This window comes from Macaca mulatta, chromosome 5 (genome assembly GCF_049350105.2).
Source record: "Macaca mulatta isolate MMU2019108-1 chromosome 5, T2T-MMU8v2.0, whole genome shotgun sequence".
In the NCBI taxonomy this organism is placed as follows: domain Eukaryota; kingdom Metazoa; phylum Chordata; class Mammalia; order Primates; family Cercopithecidae; genus Macaca; species Macaca mulatta.
The window spans coordinates 38,765,305-38,784,091 of record NC_133410.1 but is presented as its reverse complement, the minus strand read 5'-3'; the positions used below and the strand labels follow the sequence as shown (position 1 = coordinate 38,784,091).

The 18,787-nt window shown below is 43.1% G+C and overlaps 1 protein-coding gene across 4 annotated transcripts in view; it reads left to right on the top strand.

Annotated features, from left to right (window-relative positions):
• SMIM14 (small integral membrane protein 14) overlaps positions 1-18,513 on the top strand; it is an 80,355-nt gene extending 61,842 nt beyond the window's left edge. For all 4 annotated transcript variants that reach the window (XM_015138214.3, XM_015138213.3, XM_078003240.1 and 1 more), the window contains exons 4-5: positions 12,885-13,027; positions 17,779-18,513. In XM_015138214.3, coding sequence (XP_014993700.1) covers positions 12,885-13,027; positions 17,779-17,811 — 176 coding nt within the window. In that variant the 3' untranslated portion in view covers positions 17,812-18,513. The remainder of the gene's footprint in view (positions 1-12,884; positions 13,028-17,778) is intronic.
• Positions 18,514-18,787: the final 274 nt, after the last annotated feature.

Here is an 18,787-nt window from a genome sequence, read left to right as displayed (position 1 = left end):
AGGTGCCTCAAACTCAACATCTTAAGAATTTCTGCTCCTCTCGAGATCCTTCCTATAACAGTTAATGGCAGTTCTATCCTTCTAAGACTCATCCTTGGCTTCCCTTTTTCTTACACTGTTCAGTCACCTTTCAGCAAGCACAACCTTGAAGATACATCCAAAATTCTACCACTTCTCACTATCGCACTGCCTCCTCCCTGTTCTAGGCCATCATCATCTCATATGTTAACAGATTATTGCAACAGGTTCTGTTGTATTAGTCTGTCTAATTAGTCTGTATTGGTCCGTTTTCACACTGCTAATAAAGACATACCCAAGACAGGGCAATTTACAGAAGAAAAGGGTTTATTGGGCTTACAATTCCACATGTCTGGGGAGGCCTCACAGTCACGGCGGAAGGTGAAAGGCACGTCTCACATGGTGGCAGACAAGAGAAGAGAGCTTGTACAGGGAAACTCCCCTTTTTAAAACCATAAGATCTCGTGAGACTTACTATCATGAGAACAGCGCAGGAAAGACCTGCTCCCATAATTCAATCACCTCCCACCAGGTTCCTCCCACGACATATGGGAATTGTGGGAGTTACAATTCAAGATGAAATTTGGGTGGGGACACAGCCAAACCATATCACTGTCTTTCTGTTTCTCCTTCTTCAGGACACAACAGATAGAGTGGTTCTGTCAAAATGAGAGTCAGATATCATCTGCATTTTGCTCAAAACTCTTCAGAGGTGGCTGGGCTCAGTGGCTCACACTTGTAATCCTATTTCAGGAGGCCAAAGCAGGCAGATTACTTGGGCTCAGGAGTTCAAGACCAGCGTGAGCAACATGTTGAAATGATATAAAACTTAGCTAGACATGGTAGCCTGTGCCTATGCCCAGCTACTCTGGATGCTGAGTTGGGAGGATCACTTGAGCCTAGGAGGTTGAGGCTGCAGTGAGCTGTAATTGAGCCACTGCACTCCAACCTGGGTGACAGAGTGAGACCCTGTCTCAAAAAAAAAAAAAAAAAAAAGCCCCTTCAGTGGTTTTCTATTTAATATGTAATAGAAGCGAAGGTTCTTATTATGACCTATAAGGCCAACATGATCTGAATCCTGTTACTCTTTTGATTTAATCTTTTTATTTTCTTTTCTGGAGACAGAGTCTCACTCTGTTGCCCAGGCTGGAGTGAAGTGGTGCAATCATGGCTTACTGCAACCTCAACCCCTTGGGCTCAAGCAGTCCTCCCACCTCAGCCTTCTGAGTAGCTGGGACCACAGGTGTGTGGCACTACACTTGGCTGATTTTTGTTTGTTTGTTTGTTTTTTATGTTGTAGAGATAGGATCTCATTATGTTGCCCAGGCTGGTCTTCAACTCCTGGCCTCAAGTGATTCTCCCACCTCAGCTTCCCAAAGTGCTGGGATTACAGGCGTGAGCCACCGCACCCAGCCTAATCTTTTTCTTACATCCCACCTCGCTATACCACCAATCCCAGGTCTCTCCACTTCAGCCACGTTGGCCTCCATGAACATCCCACAGGCTCCTGAATCAGGAGTTCTCACTGTTCCTTCTGCCTGAAATGTGCTTCTTTCAGATAATCTCACAAATGACACCCTCACTTTTACTTCTTTACTCTAGAGTGCCTTCTTAGTGAGGCTTCCCTTAGCCCCCTGCTTAAAATGTCATGTATTTCTTTTTTAATAGAATCCTTTAAACAAAAGAGAGGATGCTTTCCATTCAGGTTATCTTTCTCTAAAAAACACTAATCTGAAGTAACACCAGGGGGCACCCTCGCAGAACACAATATGAAAGTATAGGTTGAATATCCCTTATTTGAAATGCTTGGAGCCAGAAGGGTATTCGGTTTCACATTTTTTTAGATTCATTTACCTGTTGACCATCCCTAAGCTGAAAATGTGAAATGTTCTGATAAGCATTTCTTTTGAGCATGATGTCAGCTCTCAAAAAGTTTTGGATTGGGCCGGGCGCGGTGGCTCACGCCTGTAATCCCGGCACTTTGGGAGGCCGAGGCGGGCGGATCACGAGGTCAGGAGATTGAGACCATCCTGGCTAACACGGTGAAACCCCGCTTCTACTAAAAATGCAAAAAATTAGCCGGGCGAGGCGGCGGGCGCCTGTAGTCCCAGCTACTCGGGAGGCTGAGGCAGGAGAATGGCGTGAACCCGGGAGGTGGAGCTTGCAGTGAGCCGAGATCGCGCCATTGCACTCCAGCCTGGGCGACTAAGCAAGACTGTCTCAAAAAAAAAAAAAAAAAAAAAAAAGTTTTGGATTTTGGAGCATTCTGGATTTTTAGAGTAGGAATACTCAGCCTGTAGTAGGATAACAGATCTACATTAGGGAATGATAGAGATCACCCTTGACTCAGCTTTTTGAAAACTGGTAGCTATGCTTAGGACAATGTAATTACTATATGGGACCAAAAATTACAGGGTTAGAGCATACTGGTGTATTGTCCATGTTCACTGCTATTCTGTTTTTGCTTTCCCCAGTGGAAACCTATATAAGTTTATACAAATAATCTCTCGGGATGGGTCAGCTCTTAGAGCCTGTCTCTACCTTTTCATCTTCTTGGTGTCCAGCTAAGTTAACGACTGCATTGTGAATATTCCATTTGGCATTTTATTTGTGAGGTCTCTGACCATCAACTCTACTCATGTTTGCTTGTAACCAAAAACTTAATGCATAAGCAAAATAGGAAATGCTATATTTTGGTGTATAAAGTCCCTCTACATTTTTATGATTTGATATCTTTCCAGGCCATAAAGTGAAAAATACTTAACTTCTTAAAGTAAATAATATATAGGGAGTTCCTAGAGACCCCGTCTTAGACGAAAAAAAAGCCACTCCTGATGTTCATATTTATCAGCTGCATGCAGTGTCAGGGAGTGTGAGTAGGCCAGTCCAAGTCTCGTTTTCCTGTGTTCTGAGACTTTCTAAAGAGTAGGTCTTGTCATAAGGGACTGTGAATAATCACAGAAAGCCTACAGTGACCCTCTTATTTCCTGTCCCTAAATATTTTAAGGAGTCTAAGTCAGTTCAGATACCTAGTGTTTTCAACCCCAAGATACTTTAGGTTACTTTTTTTGTTTAATTCTATTAACTTTTTACATAAGGTTCAAAAATCAAGAAGTTAATTAGTATACAGTGAAGAGTTGTCTTGCCTCATATTCTCCCAACTACCCAGATCCTTTCTCCAGGCATTATTGGTCTTCTCTGTATCTTTCCAGAGTGTCTTTGTACATGTACAAGCAACTGTAAATTATTTGTCTCTGTCGCCCAGGCTAGAGTGCCGTTGTGCCATCCTGGCTCACTGCAACCTCTGCCTCCCAAATTCAAGTGATTCTCATGCCTCAGCCTCCCGAGTAGCTAGGATTACAGGCATGAGCCACTACACCCGGCTAGTTTTTGTATTTTTAGTACAGAGGGGGTTTCATTATGTTGGCGAAGCTGGTCTTGAACTCCTGACCTCAAGTGATCCGCCTGCCTTGGCCTCTCAAAGTGCTGGGATTATAGGCTTGAGCCACTGTGCCCAGCCTTGTCTCCCCTTTTTAGACACCATTCTTCACCTGCTTTCTTTTTTTTTTTTTTTTTTTTTTGTGTGTGTCAAAAAAAGCATACCTCATAGAGACTTTCCTCAAAAATTGTTTACAGCTTTATAATAATTCCATTGTATAGATGTACCATAATTTATTAATCAGGCACTCTTGGCAGACGTTTAGGTTTGTTTCCAGTTTTTTGTTAATAATCTTGCATGCTATGCCCATGTGATAGTACATCCCAAAGTCAATCTCAATTTCATGGGACTGCTGTAAACAGAAAACGACTGGCTGTGACCAAGAAGTTCTACTTTAATTGGTTCACCTAATATCCTATTCTGAGATGGGCCGTGAATTACTGGAGGATAGGAGAAAATGATGTTATCAAACCTTGGAGGTCAGGAAAACTGTTTCCATTTAGCTTTTTAAGTAGAGAAATTCTAACACATGCTGTTACCCTTCAGAAAATTTTAGAGGCATCCTTCACTAATTTTTCTTCCTCCTCCTCCCACCAGTCCAGTTAGTTACCAAGTGTTGTGCTCCTTCCATCCCGTTATCACTTTTCTGTATTCTAATTGATCCTAATACTGGTAATGGATATGGTGTTTTTTGTTTTTTTTTCTTACGGAGACAGAATCTCACTCTGTCACCCAGGCTGGAGTGCAGTGGCGCAGTCTCGGCTCACTGCAACCTCCACCTCCCAGGTTCAAGAGATTCTCCTGCCTCAGCCTCTCGAGTAACTGGGATTACAGACCCGTGCCACCACACCCCGCTAAGTTTTATATTTTCAGTAGAGACGAGGTTTCACCATGTTAGCCAGGCTGGTTTCAAACTCCTGACCTCAGGTGATCCGCCTCCCTCTGCCTCCCAAAGTTAATGGATAATGTTTATTGACTACCTGCTGTGTACCAGGCACTTCGCTAACCGCTTGTCATGTATTGACCATTTCAATTGTCGTAGCTGCTCTGAGATGATGGAAATACTTCCACTTCACTGGTAAAGAAACTGAGGCTCGGCTGGGCACAGTAGCTCACACCTGTAATCCCAGCACTTTGGGAGGCCCAGGCGGGCGAATCACGAGGTCAGGAGATCGAGACCATCCTGGCCAACATGGTGAAAAGCCGTTTCTACTAAAATACAAAAAATTAGCCTGGCATGGTGGTACACACCTGTAGTCCCAGCTAGTCGGGAGGCTGAGGCAGGGGAATCACTTGAAACTGGGAGGCGGAGGTTGCAGTGAGCCAAGATTGTGCCACTGCACTCCAGCCTGGTGACAGAACAAGACTCTGTCTCAAAATGATAATAATAATAATAGAAGAAGAGGAAGAGTAAAAGAAGAGGAAGAAGAAGAAGGAAGAAGAGGAAGGAAGGAAGGAAGAAGGAAAGAAGAAAAAGAAAAAGAAACCGAGGCTCAGGGATTATATATCTAAGAGATGGTATAGTCAAACAGCTATGAGATGGTCTCAGTTCTTAAAAAGTTAATTAGGAGAGACAGGAAACCTTTCCTTCAAACTAGAAATGCTACACTAGTCCAGAGAAGGCAGAGGAAAAAGTGGGTGGAGGAAATGGAGATTTTTATGGAAGAGGGATATAGCATATAGGTGGATAAATGGAGTTAGTTGTAACAACATGCTAGACAGGGAAATAATGAGTAACCCAGGAAGACTGAATTTGCATAGTTGGCAAATGCTGCCAGACAAGTTCGCATTCAACTGTTGCATCAGATTCATTTGGAAAGCTTTTAAAAAATATCGTTGGTTCCTGTTTCCACCCCAAAGCTGCTCCTGAATCAGATGGTCTTAGGCAGTGCCTTAGAATCTGTGGTGTTGATACTGTCACAGGCTATTCTGATGCATAGCCAGGCCAGGGAATCATTGGCTAAAGAAAGAAGAGGGGCCAGGGGCGGTGGCTTATTCCTGTAATCCCATCACTTTGGGAGGCTGAGGTGGGTGGATCACCTGAGATCAGGAGTTCGAGACCAGCCTGGTCAACATGGTGAAACCTTGTCTCTACTAAAAATACAAAAAACTAGCTGGGTGTGGTGGTGCGCACCTGTAATCCCAGCTACTCAGGAGGCTGAGGCAAGAGAATCACTTGAACCTGAGAGGCGGAGGTTGCAGTGAGCAGAGATCGTGCCGTTGCACTCTAGCCTGGCCAGCAAGAGTGAAACTCTGTCTCTAAATAAATAAATAAATAAATAAAGAAGAGGTATGGGGCGTGACTAGAGCAGCGGATGCATTTTCTGAGAAGTGGTAAGAGGTAAGATTAGATGAGTAAGGCCAAATCATATGAGGAAAGGCTGAGCTAAAGAATTTAGAATTGCTGGGCACAGTAGCTCATGCTTATAATCCTGGCACTTTGCAAGGCTCAGGTGGGTGGATTGCTTGAGCTCAGGAGTTCAAGACAAGCCTTGGCAACATGGCAAAACGCCGTCTCTACTAAAAATACAAAACTTAGGGCCAGGTGAGGTGGCTCATGCCTGTAATCCCAGAACTTTGGGAGGCCAAGGTGGGCAGATCACTTGAGCTCAGGAATTTGAGATCAGCCTGGGTAACACAGTGAGACCCTGTTTCTAAAAAATAAATAAAAGTTTTAAAAATATTAAAAAATTAATCAGGCATGGTGGCATACTCCTATAGTCCCAGCTACTCAGGAGGCTGAGGTGAAGGGATCACTTGAGCCTGGGAGGCAAAGGTTGCAGTGGGTTGTGATTGTGCCACTGCACTGCAGCCTGGGAGACAGAGGGAGACACTGACTCAATAAAAACAAAAACAAAAACCCAGAGTTGAAACAGTAGGCAGTGGAAACTGAGTTATCACGTTAATCAGCAGAGATGTGTTAAGAACAGAGGGGATTGTTTGTTTGTTTGTTTGTTTGTTTGTTTTGGGGTTGAGACAGGGTCTATCTCTGCCACCCAGGCTGGAGTGCAGTTGTGTGATTACAATTCACTGCAGCCTTGACCACTTGGGCTTAAGTGATCCTCCCACCTCAGCCTCCCAAGTAGCTGAGATTACAGGCCTGCACCACCACACCCAGCTAATTTTTTAATTTTTTTGTGGAGACAGGGGTCTCACTATGTTGCCCAGGCTGGTCTCAAATGCCTGGGCTCCAAGGATCCTCCTGCCTCAGCCTCCTAGAGTGCTGAGATCACAGCCATGAGCCACTGTACCCAGCCAAGAACAGTTTTAAGCAGACTTTTCTGGAAGCGATAAGCAAGCAGGAAAACCTGCAATAGGAACCAAGCTAGGAGATAGTTAAGGGAACTAAGAGTCTTATTACTATTGTGAGATTCTAAAAAAGAAGTGGACATTACTATTTTGTTGTTGTTGTTGAGATGGAGTCTCACTATGTTACCCAGGCTGGAGTGCAGTGGCATGATCTCGGCTCACTGCAACCTCCGTCTTCTGGGTTCGAGCAATTCTTCCACCACAACACCCCGAGTAGCTGGGATTACAGGCATGCGCCACCATGCCTGGCTAATTTTTGTATTTTTAGTAGAGACTTTTTGTTTGTTTGTTTTTTACCACGTTGGCCAGACTGGTGTTGAACTCCAGACCTCAGGTGATGCACTCGCCTTACCCTCCCAAGTGCTGGGACGACAGGCGTGAGCCACGGTGCCCGGCATGAGATTCTAAAAAAGGATCAGGTATCGTTTGTCTAGAAATATGAATTAGTAAACTTGGAATCTGAGGTTTAACTCTCTTAAGCTCCAGAAGTTTTTCTCAGCTCTTTGGGAAACCCAGGCAGGAGGATTGCATGAGGCCAGAAGTTCAACACCAGCCATTTTGCCCAGGCTGGTCTTGAGCTCCTGAGCTCAAGGGATGTTCCTGCCTTGGCCTCCTAAAGTGCTGGGATTACAGGCATGAGCCCCATCAGGTCTGGCCTGAACTATTATTTAAAATAAAAATAATAGTATAGGTTGAATATCCCTAACCTGAAAATCTGAAATTCTCCAAAATCTGAAACTTATTCAGTGCTGACACGATGCTCAAAGGAAATACTCATTGGAACATTTCAGATTTTGGATTTTAGGATTAGGGCTGCTGAACCAGTAAGTGTATTGCATATATCCCCAAATCTGAAAAAAATCTCAATTCTGAAACACTTGTATACCCAAGCATTTCACATAGGGACACTCAACATGTATTTGCTTTTAAAAAAAGAAAAACAAATCACTCTGGAGACAATATAGAACACAGGGGAAGCAGGAGTAGATATAGGGAGATCCCTTAAGAGGCCACTGCAGTAGACCAGATAAGAGGTGATGGTAGCTTGAGCAGGAGGGGACATGGAGCTAAAAGTAGGCAGATACAAGTGATATTTAGGAGGAAAAATTGCAAGAAACTTCATAATGGATTAAATACAGGGTTGTTGAGAGGAAAAAAAGGTGTTTTCTTAGGTTTCTGCCCTGGGCAACTGGATGAATGGAAATCCAGTTTGGTAGTTGGGGTGGAAAGGGGTAGGGCAGGGGGAGATGCTCATGATTTTTGTTTGGAATACTAAAGTACTGAATATGTTAAATGGAAGGTGGGATTTTTGCATTTTGTTTTGTTTTGTTTTGTTTGAGACGGAGTCTCGCTCTGTCACCAGGCTGGAGTGTGGTGGCGCGATCTCGGCTCACTGCAACCTCTGCCTCCCGGGTGATCTCTTGACCTTGTGTTTCCCAGATTTCTGCATTTTTTTTTTTTTTTTTTTTTTGAGACGGAGTCTCGCTCTGTCGCCCAGGCTGGAGTGCAGTGGCCGGATCTCAGCTCACTGCAAGCTCCGCCTCCCGGGTTTACGCCATTCTCCGGCCTCAGCCTCCCGAGTAGCTGGGACTACAGGCGCCCGCCACCTCGCCCGGCTAGTTTTTTGTATTTTTAGTAGAGACGGGGTTTCACCATGTTAGCCAGGATGGTCTCGATCTCCTGACCTTGTGATCCGCCCGTCTCGGCCTCCCAAAGTGCTGGGATTACAGGCTTGAGCCACCGCGCCCGGCCTCGATTTCTGCATTTTTAAGAAGTTTTCAGGTGACTCTGATGTATACCATCGTTTAAGAACTCTTGATGTTGGCCAGTTGCAGTGGCTGACGCCTGTAATCCCAGCATTTTCGGAGGCCAAGGCAGGTGGATCACCTGAGGTCAGGAGTTTGAGACCAGCCTGGACAACATGGTGAAATCCCATCTCTACTACAAATAAAACCCGGGAGGCAGAGGTTGCAGTGAGCCGAGATCGCGCCACTGCACTCCAGCCTGGTGACGGAGCGAGACTCCATCTTGAATAAAAAAGAGAGAGAGAGAGAGAAAAAGAACTGTTGATATAAAGAAAAAGAAATAGAGAATTATTGATGGAGGAGTATCCAACTGTTAGATCAGACAGTGGGAATGACACAGAAGACAATGGAAGAAAGTGGTTTGTTTTTGTTTCAGTTTTGAGACAGGGTCTGGCTCTGTTGCCCAGGCTGGAGTGCACTGGTGCAATTACAGCTCACTGCAACGTCCACCTCCTGGGCTCAGGCCATCCTCCCACTTCAGCCTCCTGAGTAGCTGGGACCGCAGGTGCACACCAGCACACCTGGCTAATTTTTAAAAAAATTTTTTGTAGAGATGGGTTTTTGTCATGTTGCCCAGGCTGGTCTCAAACTCCTGAGTTCAAGGGATCTGCCTGCCTTGGCCTCCCAAAGTGCTGGGATTACAGATATGAGCTGCCATGCCCGGCCTGTTTAGCTGTTTCTAGGGAACTGACTGGGGTTGGAACAGAGGCTACAAGCATTTCTGTCCATCCTGCCTTGGGACAGCTCAGCTCTTTTTTATGTATATTTTGTGCTAATTTGTTTGCCATAAGACTTCTTTGCAGCAGGGCCAGTGCAACTCTTAACTTGACTTTGTCTCCTTTTATCACTAGCCTTTTGGCCTCAGCAGTGCCACCAATTCCTTTCCTTTTGTGGAATTGGGCCCTGGACCCACTGACCCCAATGCAGTGTATCAGATTAGTTTCAACATCTTGTCTGGATTTCTTTTACTTTTTCCTGAGTCAAGGAGATCAAAACCAAACAGCTGTAGTCTTGACAAGCTATTTTAGTAATCACCTAGGGATACTACATTTTCCTCTAGAAATCTAATCTATAATTTTTTTTCTTTCTTTTCATTTTGTTGTTGTTGTTGTTGTTGTTGTTTTCTTTTGGTTTTGTTTTGTTTCGTTTTGTTTTGGTTGAGACAGGGTCTTGCTCTCTCGCCCAGGCTGGAGTGCAGTGGTGTAATCTGAGCTCACTGCAACCTCTGCCTCCTGGGTTCAAGCAATTCTCGTGCCTCAGCCTTCCGGGTAGCTGGGACTATAGGCACACGCCACCACACCTGGCTAATTTTCGTAGAGATTTTGCAGTCTCACTAATGCACCTTAATATAACAGTTTCTCTTGTGAGGTATCACCCTGAGTTCTTTGTCTCACCTCCAAAATGATTAAGGAGCATGGTCACAAGGGTGAAGTTTGAGCGAAAATGTAATAAGCAAGAGAAAGCTCTCTGCAGAGAGGGGAGTCCGAGTGGATTGCTTGGTTACAACTGAATGCAAAATGTTTTTATAAGAAACTGCGGCCAGGCACAGTGGCTCACGCCTGTAATCCCAGCACTTTGGGAGGCCGAGGCAGGCAGATCATGAGGTCAGGAGTTTGAGACCAGCCTGGCCAACATGGTGAAACCCCATCTCTACTAAAGATACAAAAAATTAGCCAGGCATGGTGGCGGCACCTGTAATCCCAGCTACTGGGGAGACTGCGGCAGGAGAATCACTTGAACCCGGGAGGTGGAGGTTGCAGTGAGCTGACGTGCCACTGCACTCCAACTTGGGCGACAGGGCGAGACTCCGTCTCAAAAAAAAAAAAAAAGAAAGAAGAAAAAAAAAGAAACTGCTCTCCTCCTTGTAACTGATTAATTTTTCTTATCAGTAAAGCTGTCTGTGCAACTCCCTTTTTCCAGCTGTGGGATTGTTTCTAAGCACAAAGCACAGCTTCTCTTGTTTGTGTAACTGTGGGTTTTTTTAGGTAAGCCCCACTCCTCCCTGTACAAGTTCCCACGGAGCCCACTGTGTATATGCCTGAAAAGGTGAGGAAACTTTTTCCTGGGAGCTCACTAATTATACAAAGAACAAAAAGGCTTCTTTGCCTTACTGGCTCCTTATCTTTCCAGACTTAACTGTGCAGCTGCAGCAGCTGTGATTTTTCAGGCAAGCATTTCTCGGGGCCCAGCCTTAACTGTTTATCTAATGGATTTTCCTTTTCTTTTTTTTTTCTTTTTTTTTGAGACGGAGTCTCGCGCTGTCGCCCAGGCTGGAGTGCAGTGGCCGGATCTCAGCTCACTGCAAGCTCCGCCTCCCGGGTTCCCGCCATTCTCCTGCCTCAGCCTCCCGAGTAGCTGGGACTATAGGCGCCCGCCACCTCGCCCGGCTAGTTTTTTGTATATTTTTAGTAGAGACGGGGTTTCACCGTGTTAGCCAGGATGGTCTTGATCTCCTGACTTCGTGATCCGCCTGTCTCGGCCTCCCAAAGTGCTGGGATTACAGGCTTGAGCCACCGCGCCCGGCCGGATTTTCCTTTTCTTTCCCCTCAGAGATGGGGTTTCACCATATTGCCCAGGCTGGTCTCGAATTCCTGAGCTCAGGCAATATGCCCATCTTGGCTTCCCAAAATGCTGGGATAATAGGCGTGAGTCACCGCATCCGGCCATTTGTATTTCTGAAAATTGAGTTCTCTAATATACTTCAATAAAAAATCTATGTTTCATTTATTAGAAATTTGTTAACCTCATATCAGGCACTGTGCTAGGCACTTGTTATTTCAAATTAAATAAGACATGGCTATGTCAAGGAGCCAGGAAAAACTGATACCTGTATACTTACATACATCCCTGTCTAGCTTTTTCCTCATGATAAATAGAAGACAAAAAATTGATAGAAGATAAAAACTGATTAAATTTTAAAATATCTAGACCTGAATTCAACTTCTTTGTGTGAAAAAGAAGGCCAAAGTCATCTCTTTGGTTGAGACTGTAATTAAAGGGATCTTTTAATGTATATATTATGCAGCCCGGATGTTCCCTTTCTTTTTCATGATGCCTCTGTAATTAAGATGCAGATTTCCCCCCAAAGGAGAGTGTTTTTTCTGTGGTCTTAACTCAGATTCATAGATCTCAGCAAATCTATGGATTCGTGGCTTTGTGGGTCCTTAAACCTTCCACAATTATATGCAAAATTGTGGAATTTGGTATACATGAGTGCTTTTCATATTTATTTTTAATCCAGAATGGATCAAAAAGAACAATCATGAAGGATGTAGGTGCCAGACACAGGGCAGAGGTAGCTAGAAAAGTAGATCTTAGGGAAGTTAGGGCCCCTAGCCTCACTAATCTACAAACATGGCATGGCCAGCTTGCCTTGCAAGGCCTCTGTTGAAGGACCCCATGAATTCTTAAAATAGAGTTCTTAATTTTTATCAAATTCTCAAATGATTCTGTTACCCCAAAATATTAAGAATTAGTGTACTATTAAAAAATTTATTAGAGACTAGTCCAAGCAACATAGTGAGACGTCATCACTACTAAAAATTAAAAAAAAAAAAAATTAGGGGTGTGGGGCTGGACACAGTGGCTCACACCTGTAATCCGAGCACTTTGGGAGGCCAAGGCGGGTGGATCACCTAAGGTCAGGAGTTCAAGACCAGCCTGGCCAACATGGTGAACCCCTGTCTCTACTAGAAATACAAAAATTAGCTGGGCGTGGTGGCACATGCCTGTAATCCCAGCTACTCAGGAGACTGAGGCAGAATTGCTTGATCCTGGGAGGTGGAGGTTGCAGTGAGCCAAGATCATCCCACTGTACTCTGGCCTTGGCAACAGAGTGAGACTCCATCTAAAAAAAAAAAACAAACAATTGTTAGAAACCAGCCCAGGCAACACAGTGTTTCTCCTAAAAACAAAAATTAAAAATTTGGGGCATGGGGCATGGTGGCACACACCTGTAGTCCCAGCTACTCAGGAGGCTGAGGTGAGAGGATCCCATGAGCATAGAAGTTTAAGGCTGTAGTGGGCTACGATTGAGCCACCGCACTCCAGCCTGTTTGATAGAGCAAGACCCCATCTCAAAAAATGAAAACAACAAAAACTTACTAGGTTTTGGTTTATGACTATTTAACATCATTTACTTTTTAGATGTTCTCACTGGAGGAAAGGGAAATTGAAGGTATAATATGTACTTCTTTAATTTATCAATACAATTTTTATATTAACACAATATTTGAAACTGACATTTAAACATTAGAATTTATTTTTACTTTTAACAATGTTGTGAGCATGCTACATTTTTTGTTTGTCTTTAGTACCAGGACCCTCTGGTGATAATGGCATCAGTGTTACTATGATCTTAGTGGCCTGGATGGTTATTGCATTGATCTTGTTCTTACTGAGACCTCCGAATCTAAGAGGATCCAACCTACCTGGAAAGCCAACCAGTCCTCATAATGTAAGTATTGCACATTTTAAATGCTTTTTGGGTAAGGGAATGTATGTGACCTGGGGCAGGGAAGGACTTGGTTTTGACTAAAATACCTATATTAGTTAAATTACATTTAACTCATAGAGTATTCTACCTATGTAGTTCTATTAAATCTTGCAATTCCAAGATTTAATTGATGGCTTAATCTTTGTGGAGTTAAATGCAGAAAGAAGCACAGACCAGAAGCCGAAAATTAATTTGAAAATGAATTCCAATTTTTTTGTTGTTGTTGTTCAGACAGGGTCTTGCTCAGCTGCCCAGGCTGGAGTGCATTGGTGCGATCTTAGCTCACTGTAGCCTCTACCTCCCAGGCTCAGGTGATCCTCCCACCTCACCCTTCTGAGTAGCTGGGACCACAGGCATGCACTAGCACACTTGGCTAGTTTTTTGTATTTTTTTTTGTAGAGATGGGGTTTTGCCAGGTTGCCCAGGCTTGAATTCCAATCTTTACTCGCATGAGAAGCATTATGAAATAATCCATTTCATAATCCACAGCAATATTGCTTAAATCTCAATCCTCCACTACTCAGTTCTGTCCACCTCACAGTTGATCCCTTGCCTCTCATGCTTCTAGCCTCTAAACTCTTAGTAGCTTCAGCTCAAATGTTTGACCCCCTTCTGTCCTAGCTATTCAGTAGAGACACTGAGCCTGTCTGATTTTATTTTCCTCATTTTCCCATCCTATTTCTCTCAAACCCATTTTCCATTTCTGTACCACAACAAATCAACTGAGCTGGCAAAAGGAGAGGTCAGAATCATTCATGTTGATAAATCTTGATAGTCATGATTACAACCATTTTTAGAACCTTCTAAATTAAAACTGTGATAAAGTGACCCAACAGGGAGTTTTCAGTACTATCTTTAATAGAAACTCTGTTGGCCAGGCGCAGTGGCTCACACCTGCAATCCCAGCACTTTGGGAGGCCAAGGCGGGCAGATCGCCTGATCTCAGGTGTTCAAGACCACCCTGGGCAACATGGTAAAACCCCGTCTCTACTAAAATACAAAAAATTAACCGGACATGGTACCCTGGGCAACATGGTGAAACCCCGTCTCTACTAAAATACAAAAAATTAGCCGGACATGGTGGTGTGCGCCTATAGTCCCAGCTACTCAGGAAGCTGAGGCTTGAGAATCGTTTGAGCTCAGGAGGCAGAGGTTGCAGTGAGCCAAGATCACACCACCACACTCCAGCTTGGGCTACAGAGTGAGATTGTGTCTCAAAAAAAAAAAAAGAACCTCTGTTAAAGGATTCCTTTTAATCCTTTTCAGAACCAGTATTTATGTGTGTGTTTTTTTTAACATTGAATTTGAATATTATCTCTTTAAAAATATTTCCATGAGGCTGGGCACGGTGGCTCACGCCTGTAAGCCCAGCACTTTGGGAGGCCGAGATGGGCAGATCACCTGAGTTTAGGAGTTCGAGACTATCCTGGCCAACATGGTGAAACCTTGTTTCTACTAAAAATACGAAAATTAGCTGGGCATGGTGGTGGGCGCCTGTAATCCCAGCTACTTGGGAGGCTAAGGCAAGACAGTTGCTTGAACCCAGGAGGTGGAGGTTGCAGTGAGCCAAGATCGCGCCATTGCACTCCAGCCTGGGCGACAAGAGTGAAACTTCGTCTCCAAAAAAAAAAAAAAAAAAAATTTCCATGAATATGCCAATTACCTCAATTTAGCCATTCTACAAATGTATGCATATTTCAAAACATGTTGTATATGACAAATATATACAATTTTTGTCAATTTAAATAAATAAAATGTTAAAATTTATAATTAAAAAAACTATAAGATGATAGAGCATCAAAAAAAAAGGGAAAATTTCCATGATAGATTTGCTCGTTTTTTTGTTTGTTTGTTTTTGAGATGGAGTCTCACTCTGTCACATCCAGGCTGGAGTGCAGTGGTGCAATCTTGGCTCACTGCAGCCTCTGCCTTCCGGGTTCAAGCGATTCTCCTGCCTCCCCTTCCCGAGTAGCTGGGATTACAGGTGCGCACCACATCTGGCTAATTTTTGGATTTTTAGTAGAGATGGGGTTTCACCATGTTGGCCAGGGTGATCTCAAATTCCTGACCTCAGGTGATCTGCCTGCCTCGGCCTCCCAAAGTACTGGCATTACAGGTGTGTGTCACCACAACTGGCTAATTTTTGTATTTTTAGTAAAGATGGGGTTTCGCCATTTTGGCCAGGCTGGTCTCGAACTCCTGACCTCAGGTGCTCCACCTGCATTTGCCTCCCAAAGTGCTGGGATTACAGGCATGAGCCACCGTGCCTAGCCAGATTCACTTGTTGAATACCAAATTATCCCACTAATTCTCTTTTCCAACCTTTACCATGTGGAATTCCTGAAATAATTGTTTCTTTTCTCCAATGTTGTGGTGTTGATATCAGTTCAGTTAGACTCATTTTTTTATATAAGAGAAAGCAAATATGCTGTGTTAATTAGTCAGTGTTTTGCTTTGTTTTTAAAGGAGTGGAACATATGTAGTATAGAAAGAAAAAAAATCGAAAAGAAAAACATACACAAAAAAGATACATAGCATGCTAACTTTAAGAAAGAAGGCATTATAGGCCGGAGGCAGTGGCTCATGCCTGTAATCTCAGCTACTCAGGAGGCTGCGGCAGGAGAATTGCTTGAACCCAGAAGGCAGAGGTTGCAGTGAGGCGAGATCGTGCCATTGCACTCCAGCCTGGGCAGCAAGAGCGAGACTCCGTCTCAAAAACAAAAAAAGAAAGAAAGAAAGAAAGAAAGAAGGCATTATTAGCACTATATAAAAAGCTTTACATGTATTTTTGTTTTTTCTTGGAGAAGACAGTATTTATAAAACAGCTTGCATATTGTCTTGATAAAGTGTTTATTCCCTAGCCGTCTTTCTTACTTTCTTTGTATAGCTTTGTTACTTTCATATCAAAGAGTAACTTCCTCAATGTTTGGAGCTAAAGAAATAGAATTCTCAATAATCTGATTTAGAAACCATTAAAATGGGCTGGGTGCGGTGGCTCGCACCTGTAATCCCAGCACTTTGGGAGGCCGAGGCGGATGGATCATTTGAGGTCAGGAGCTGGAGACCAGCTTGACCAACATGGTGAAACCCTGTCTCTACTAAAAATACAAAAAAAAATTAACCGGGCGTGGTGGCACATGCTTGTAATCCCAGCTACTCGGGAAGCTGAGGCAGGTGAATCACTTGAATGCAGGAGGTGGAGGCTGCAGTGAGCCGAGATCGTACCACCGTACTCCAGCCTGGGCGATAGAGTGAGACTGTCTCAAGGAAAAAAAAAAAGAAACTATTAAAGTGACAGAAATGCAAGATTATACTCTCCTGGACCTTAATTCATTGTAGGCCAGTGTTTCTAGGAATAGTAGTTCCACTATCTTAGGAATAAGTAAGAAAATGTGTTGAGACTAATTCCAAGTAGAAATACTGATCACCCCCAACTCGGGCCTCATACATCATTTCAGGGTAAATAAATAAAATCTTGAGAATCTTAAAAACTCTGATCTTTCCTTTATAGTTCACTTGCTTTCTATTGCAAGTTAGCAAAAGTCAATCCAAAGCGGTTTAAAAAACAAGTGGCTTCATTGATTTACACATCAAAAAAATTCAGAGGTAGGGTCAGTGTTAAGAAAGTTTAACAGTGTTGGCCGGGCGCGGTGGCTCAAGCCTGTAATCCCAGCACTTTGGGAGGCCGAGGCGGGTGGATCACGAGGTCAGGAGATCGAGACTATCCTGGCTAACATGGTGAAACCCTGTCTCTACTAAAAATACAAAAAACTAGCCGGGCGTGGTGGCGGGCGCCTGTAGTCTCAGCTACTTGGGAGGCTGAGGCGGGAGAACGGCGTGAACCCGGGAGGCGGAGCTTGCAGTGAGCCGAGATCACGCCACTGCACTCCAGCCTGGGAGACACAGTGAGACTCCGTCTCAAAAAAAAAAAAAAAAAAAAAAGAAAGTTTAACAGTGTCATCAAAGACCCAGTTTCTTTCCTCTTACTATCAACTTCATTCCAACATGGGCTCCCCTTAGGGTCATAGGATGACTGCCAGAAGCAACTGCAGCCACATGCTTCCTCGTAGACATTCAGTATTGAGAAACAAAAGTCCCTAGCTTCATTTTAAATATACAGTACTTCGCTTAGCCAATCAACCTTAGCAAGAGGGATGAAGATACTTTCATTAGTTTGAAGATCACTCCTGGGGCTGGCGACCGAGTGAGACTCTGTCTCAAAAAAGAAAAAAAAAAAATTCCGGAATTGTTTAGCAAGCCTGGAAATTTTACCATTACATTCTCCTGGTTAACCAGTCAAGATGTCAATGCATAATCCTGCAAGTATTATATCTGTGACACTTTGAAAATTACCATATTAATGCAATGCAGACTGTGTGTCAGCTAATGTGGTTGCTGGCAGGAGTGATAACATCACTGTTATACAGATTCCCTCTCTCTTCCATTCTACAGGGAAAAATGAGACAAATGGTGGAAAATCACAGTGTTATTTAATCTAGTGTTCCCTCGTGTAAAAACATATGAAAAGTCCAAATAAGCATATATTTGGGATGGGATGGTGGGGGGCATTGCTGCTCAGTTCTTTCTCTATGTGTTAGATTGGTTGCACTGGGATTTAATAAGTCAATTTTTTAAAAAGTAATAAAATAAATTTTTAAAAATTTTAAATTTTTTAAAAGTCAGTTAAATAATTTATTTTTTTCTAATGCCAGGGACAAGATCCACCAGCTCCTCCTGTGGACTAACTTTGTGATATGGGAAGTGAAAATAGTTAACACCTTGCACGACCAAACGAACGAAGATGACCAGAGTACTCTTAACCCCATTAGAACTGTTTTTCCTTTTGTATCTGCAATATGGGATGGTATTGTTTTCATGAGCTTCTAGAAATTTCACTTGCAAGTTTATTTTTGCTTCCTGTGTTACTGCCATTCCTATTTACAGTATATTTGAGTGAATGATTATATTTTTAAAAAGTTACATGGGGCTTTTTTGGTTGTCCTAAACTTACAAACATTCCACTCATTCTGTTTGTAACTGTGATTATAATGTTTGTGATAATTTCTGGCCTGATTGAAGGAAATTTGAGAGGTCTGCATTTATATATTTTAAATAGATTTGATAGCTTTTTAAATTGCTTTTTTTCATGAGGTATTTATAAAGTTATTTGAGGTTGTCTGGGATTGTATGAAAGAAAATTAGAACCACGTTGTATTTACATTTACCTTGGTAGTTAATTTGTGGATGGCAGTTTTCTGTAGTTTTGGGGACTGTGGTAGCTCTTGGATTGTTTTGCAAATTACAGCTGAAATCTGTGTCATGGATTAAACTGGCTTATGTGGCTAGAATAGGAAGAGAGAAAAAAATGAAATGGTTGTTTACTAATTTTATACTCTCATTAAAAATCTCTAATGTTAAGAAAACCTTAAATAAACATGATTGATCAATATGGCAGATGATTTACAGTCCATTATATAACATTTGTAAGCCACTCAACACTAGCCTTACAAGGTTCATGAAAGGAGGAAAACATTAATTCTTTCTGCCTTTGCTGGTATAATCCACATAATAATTTAAGCTATAATTTATTTTTAAAATGAGTGCCTCTTGGGAAGTTTCTTTTCTGTTCTAACACTGCCTGTTAAAATGAAAATCTTAGGCTGGTGCGGTGGCTCACACCTGTAATCCCAGCACTTTGGGAGGCTGAGGTGGGCGGATCAT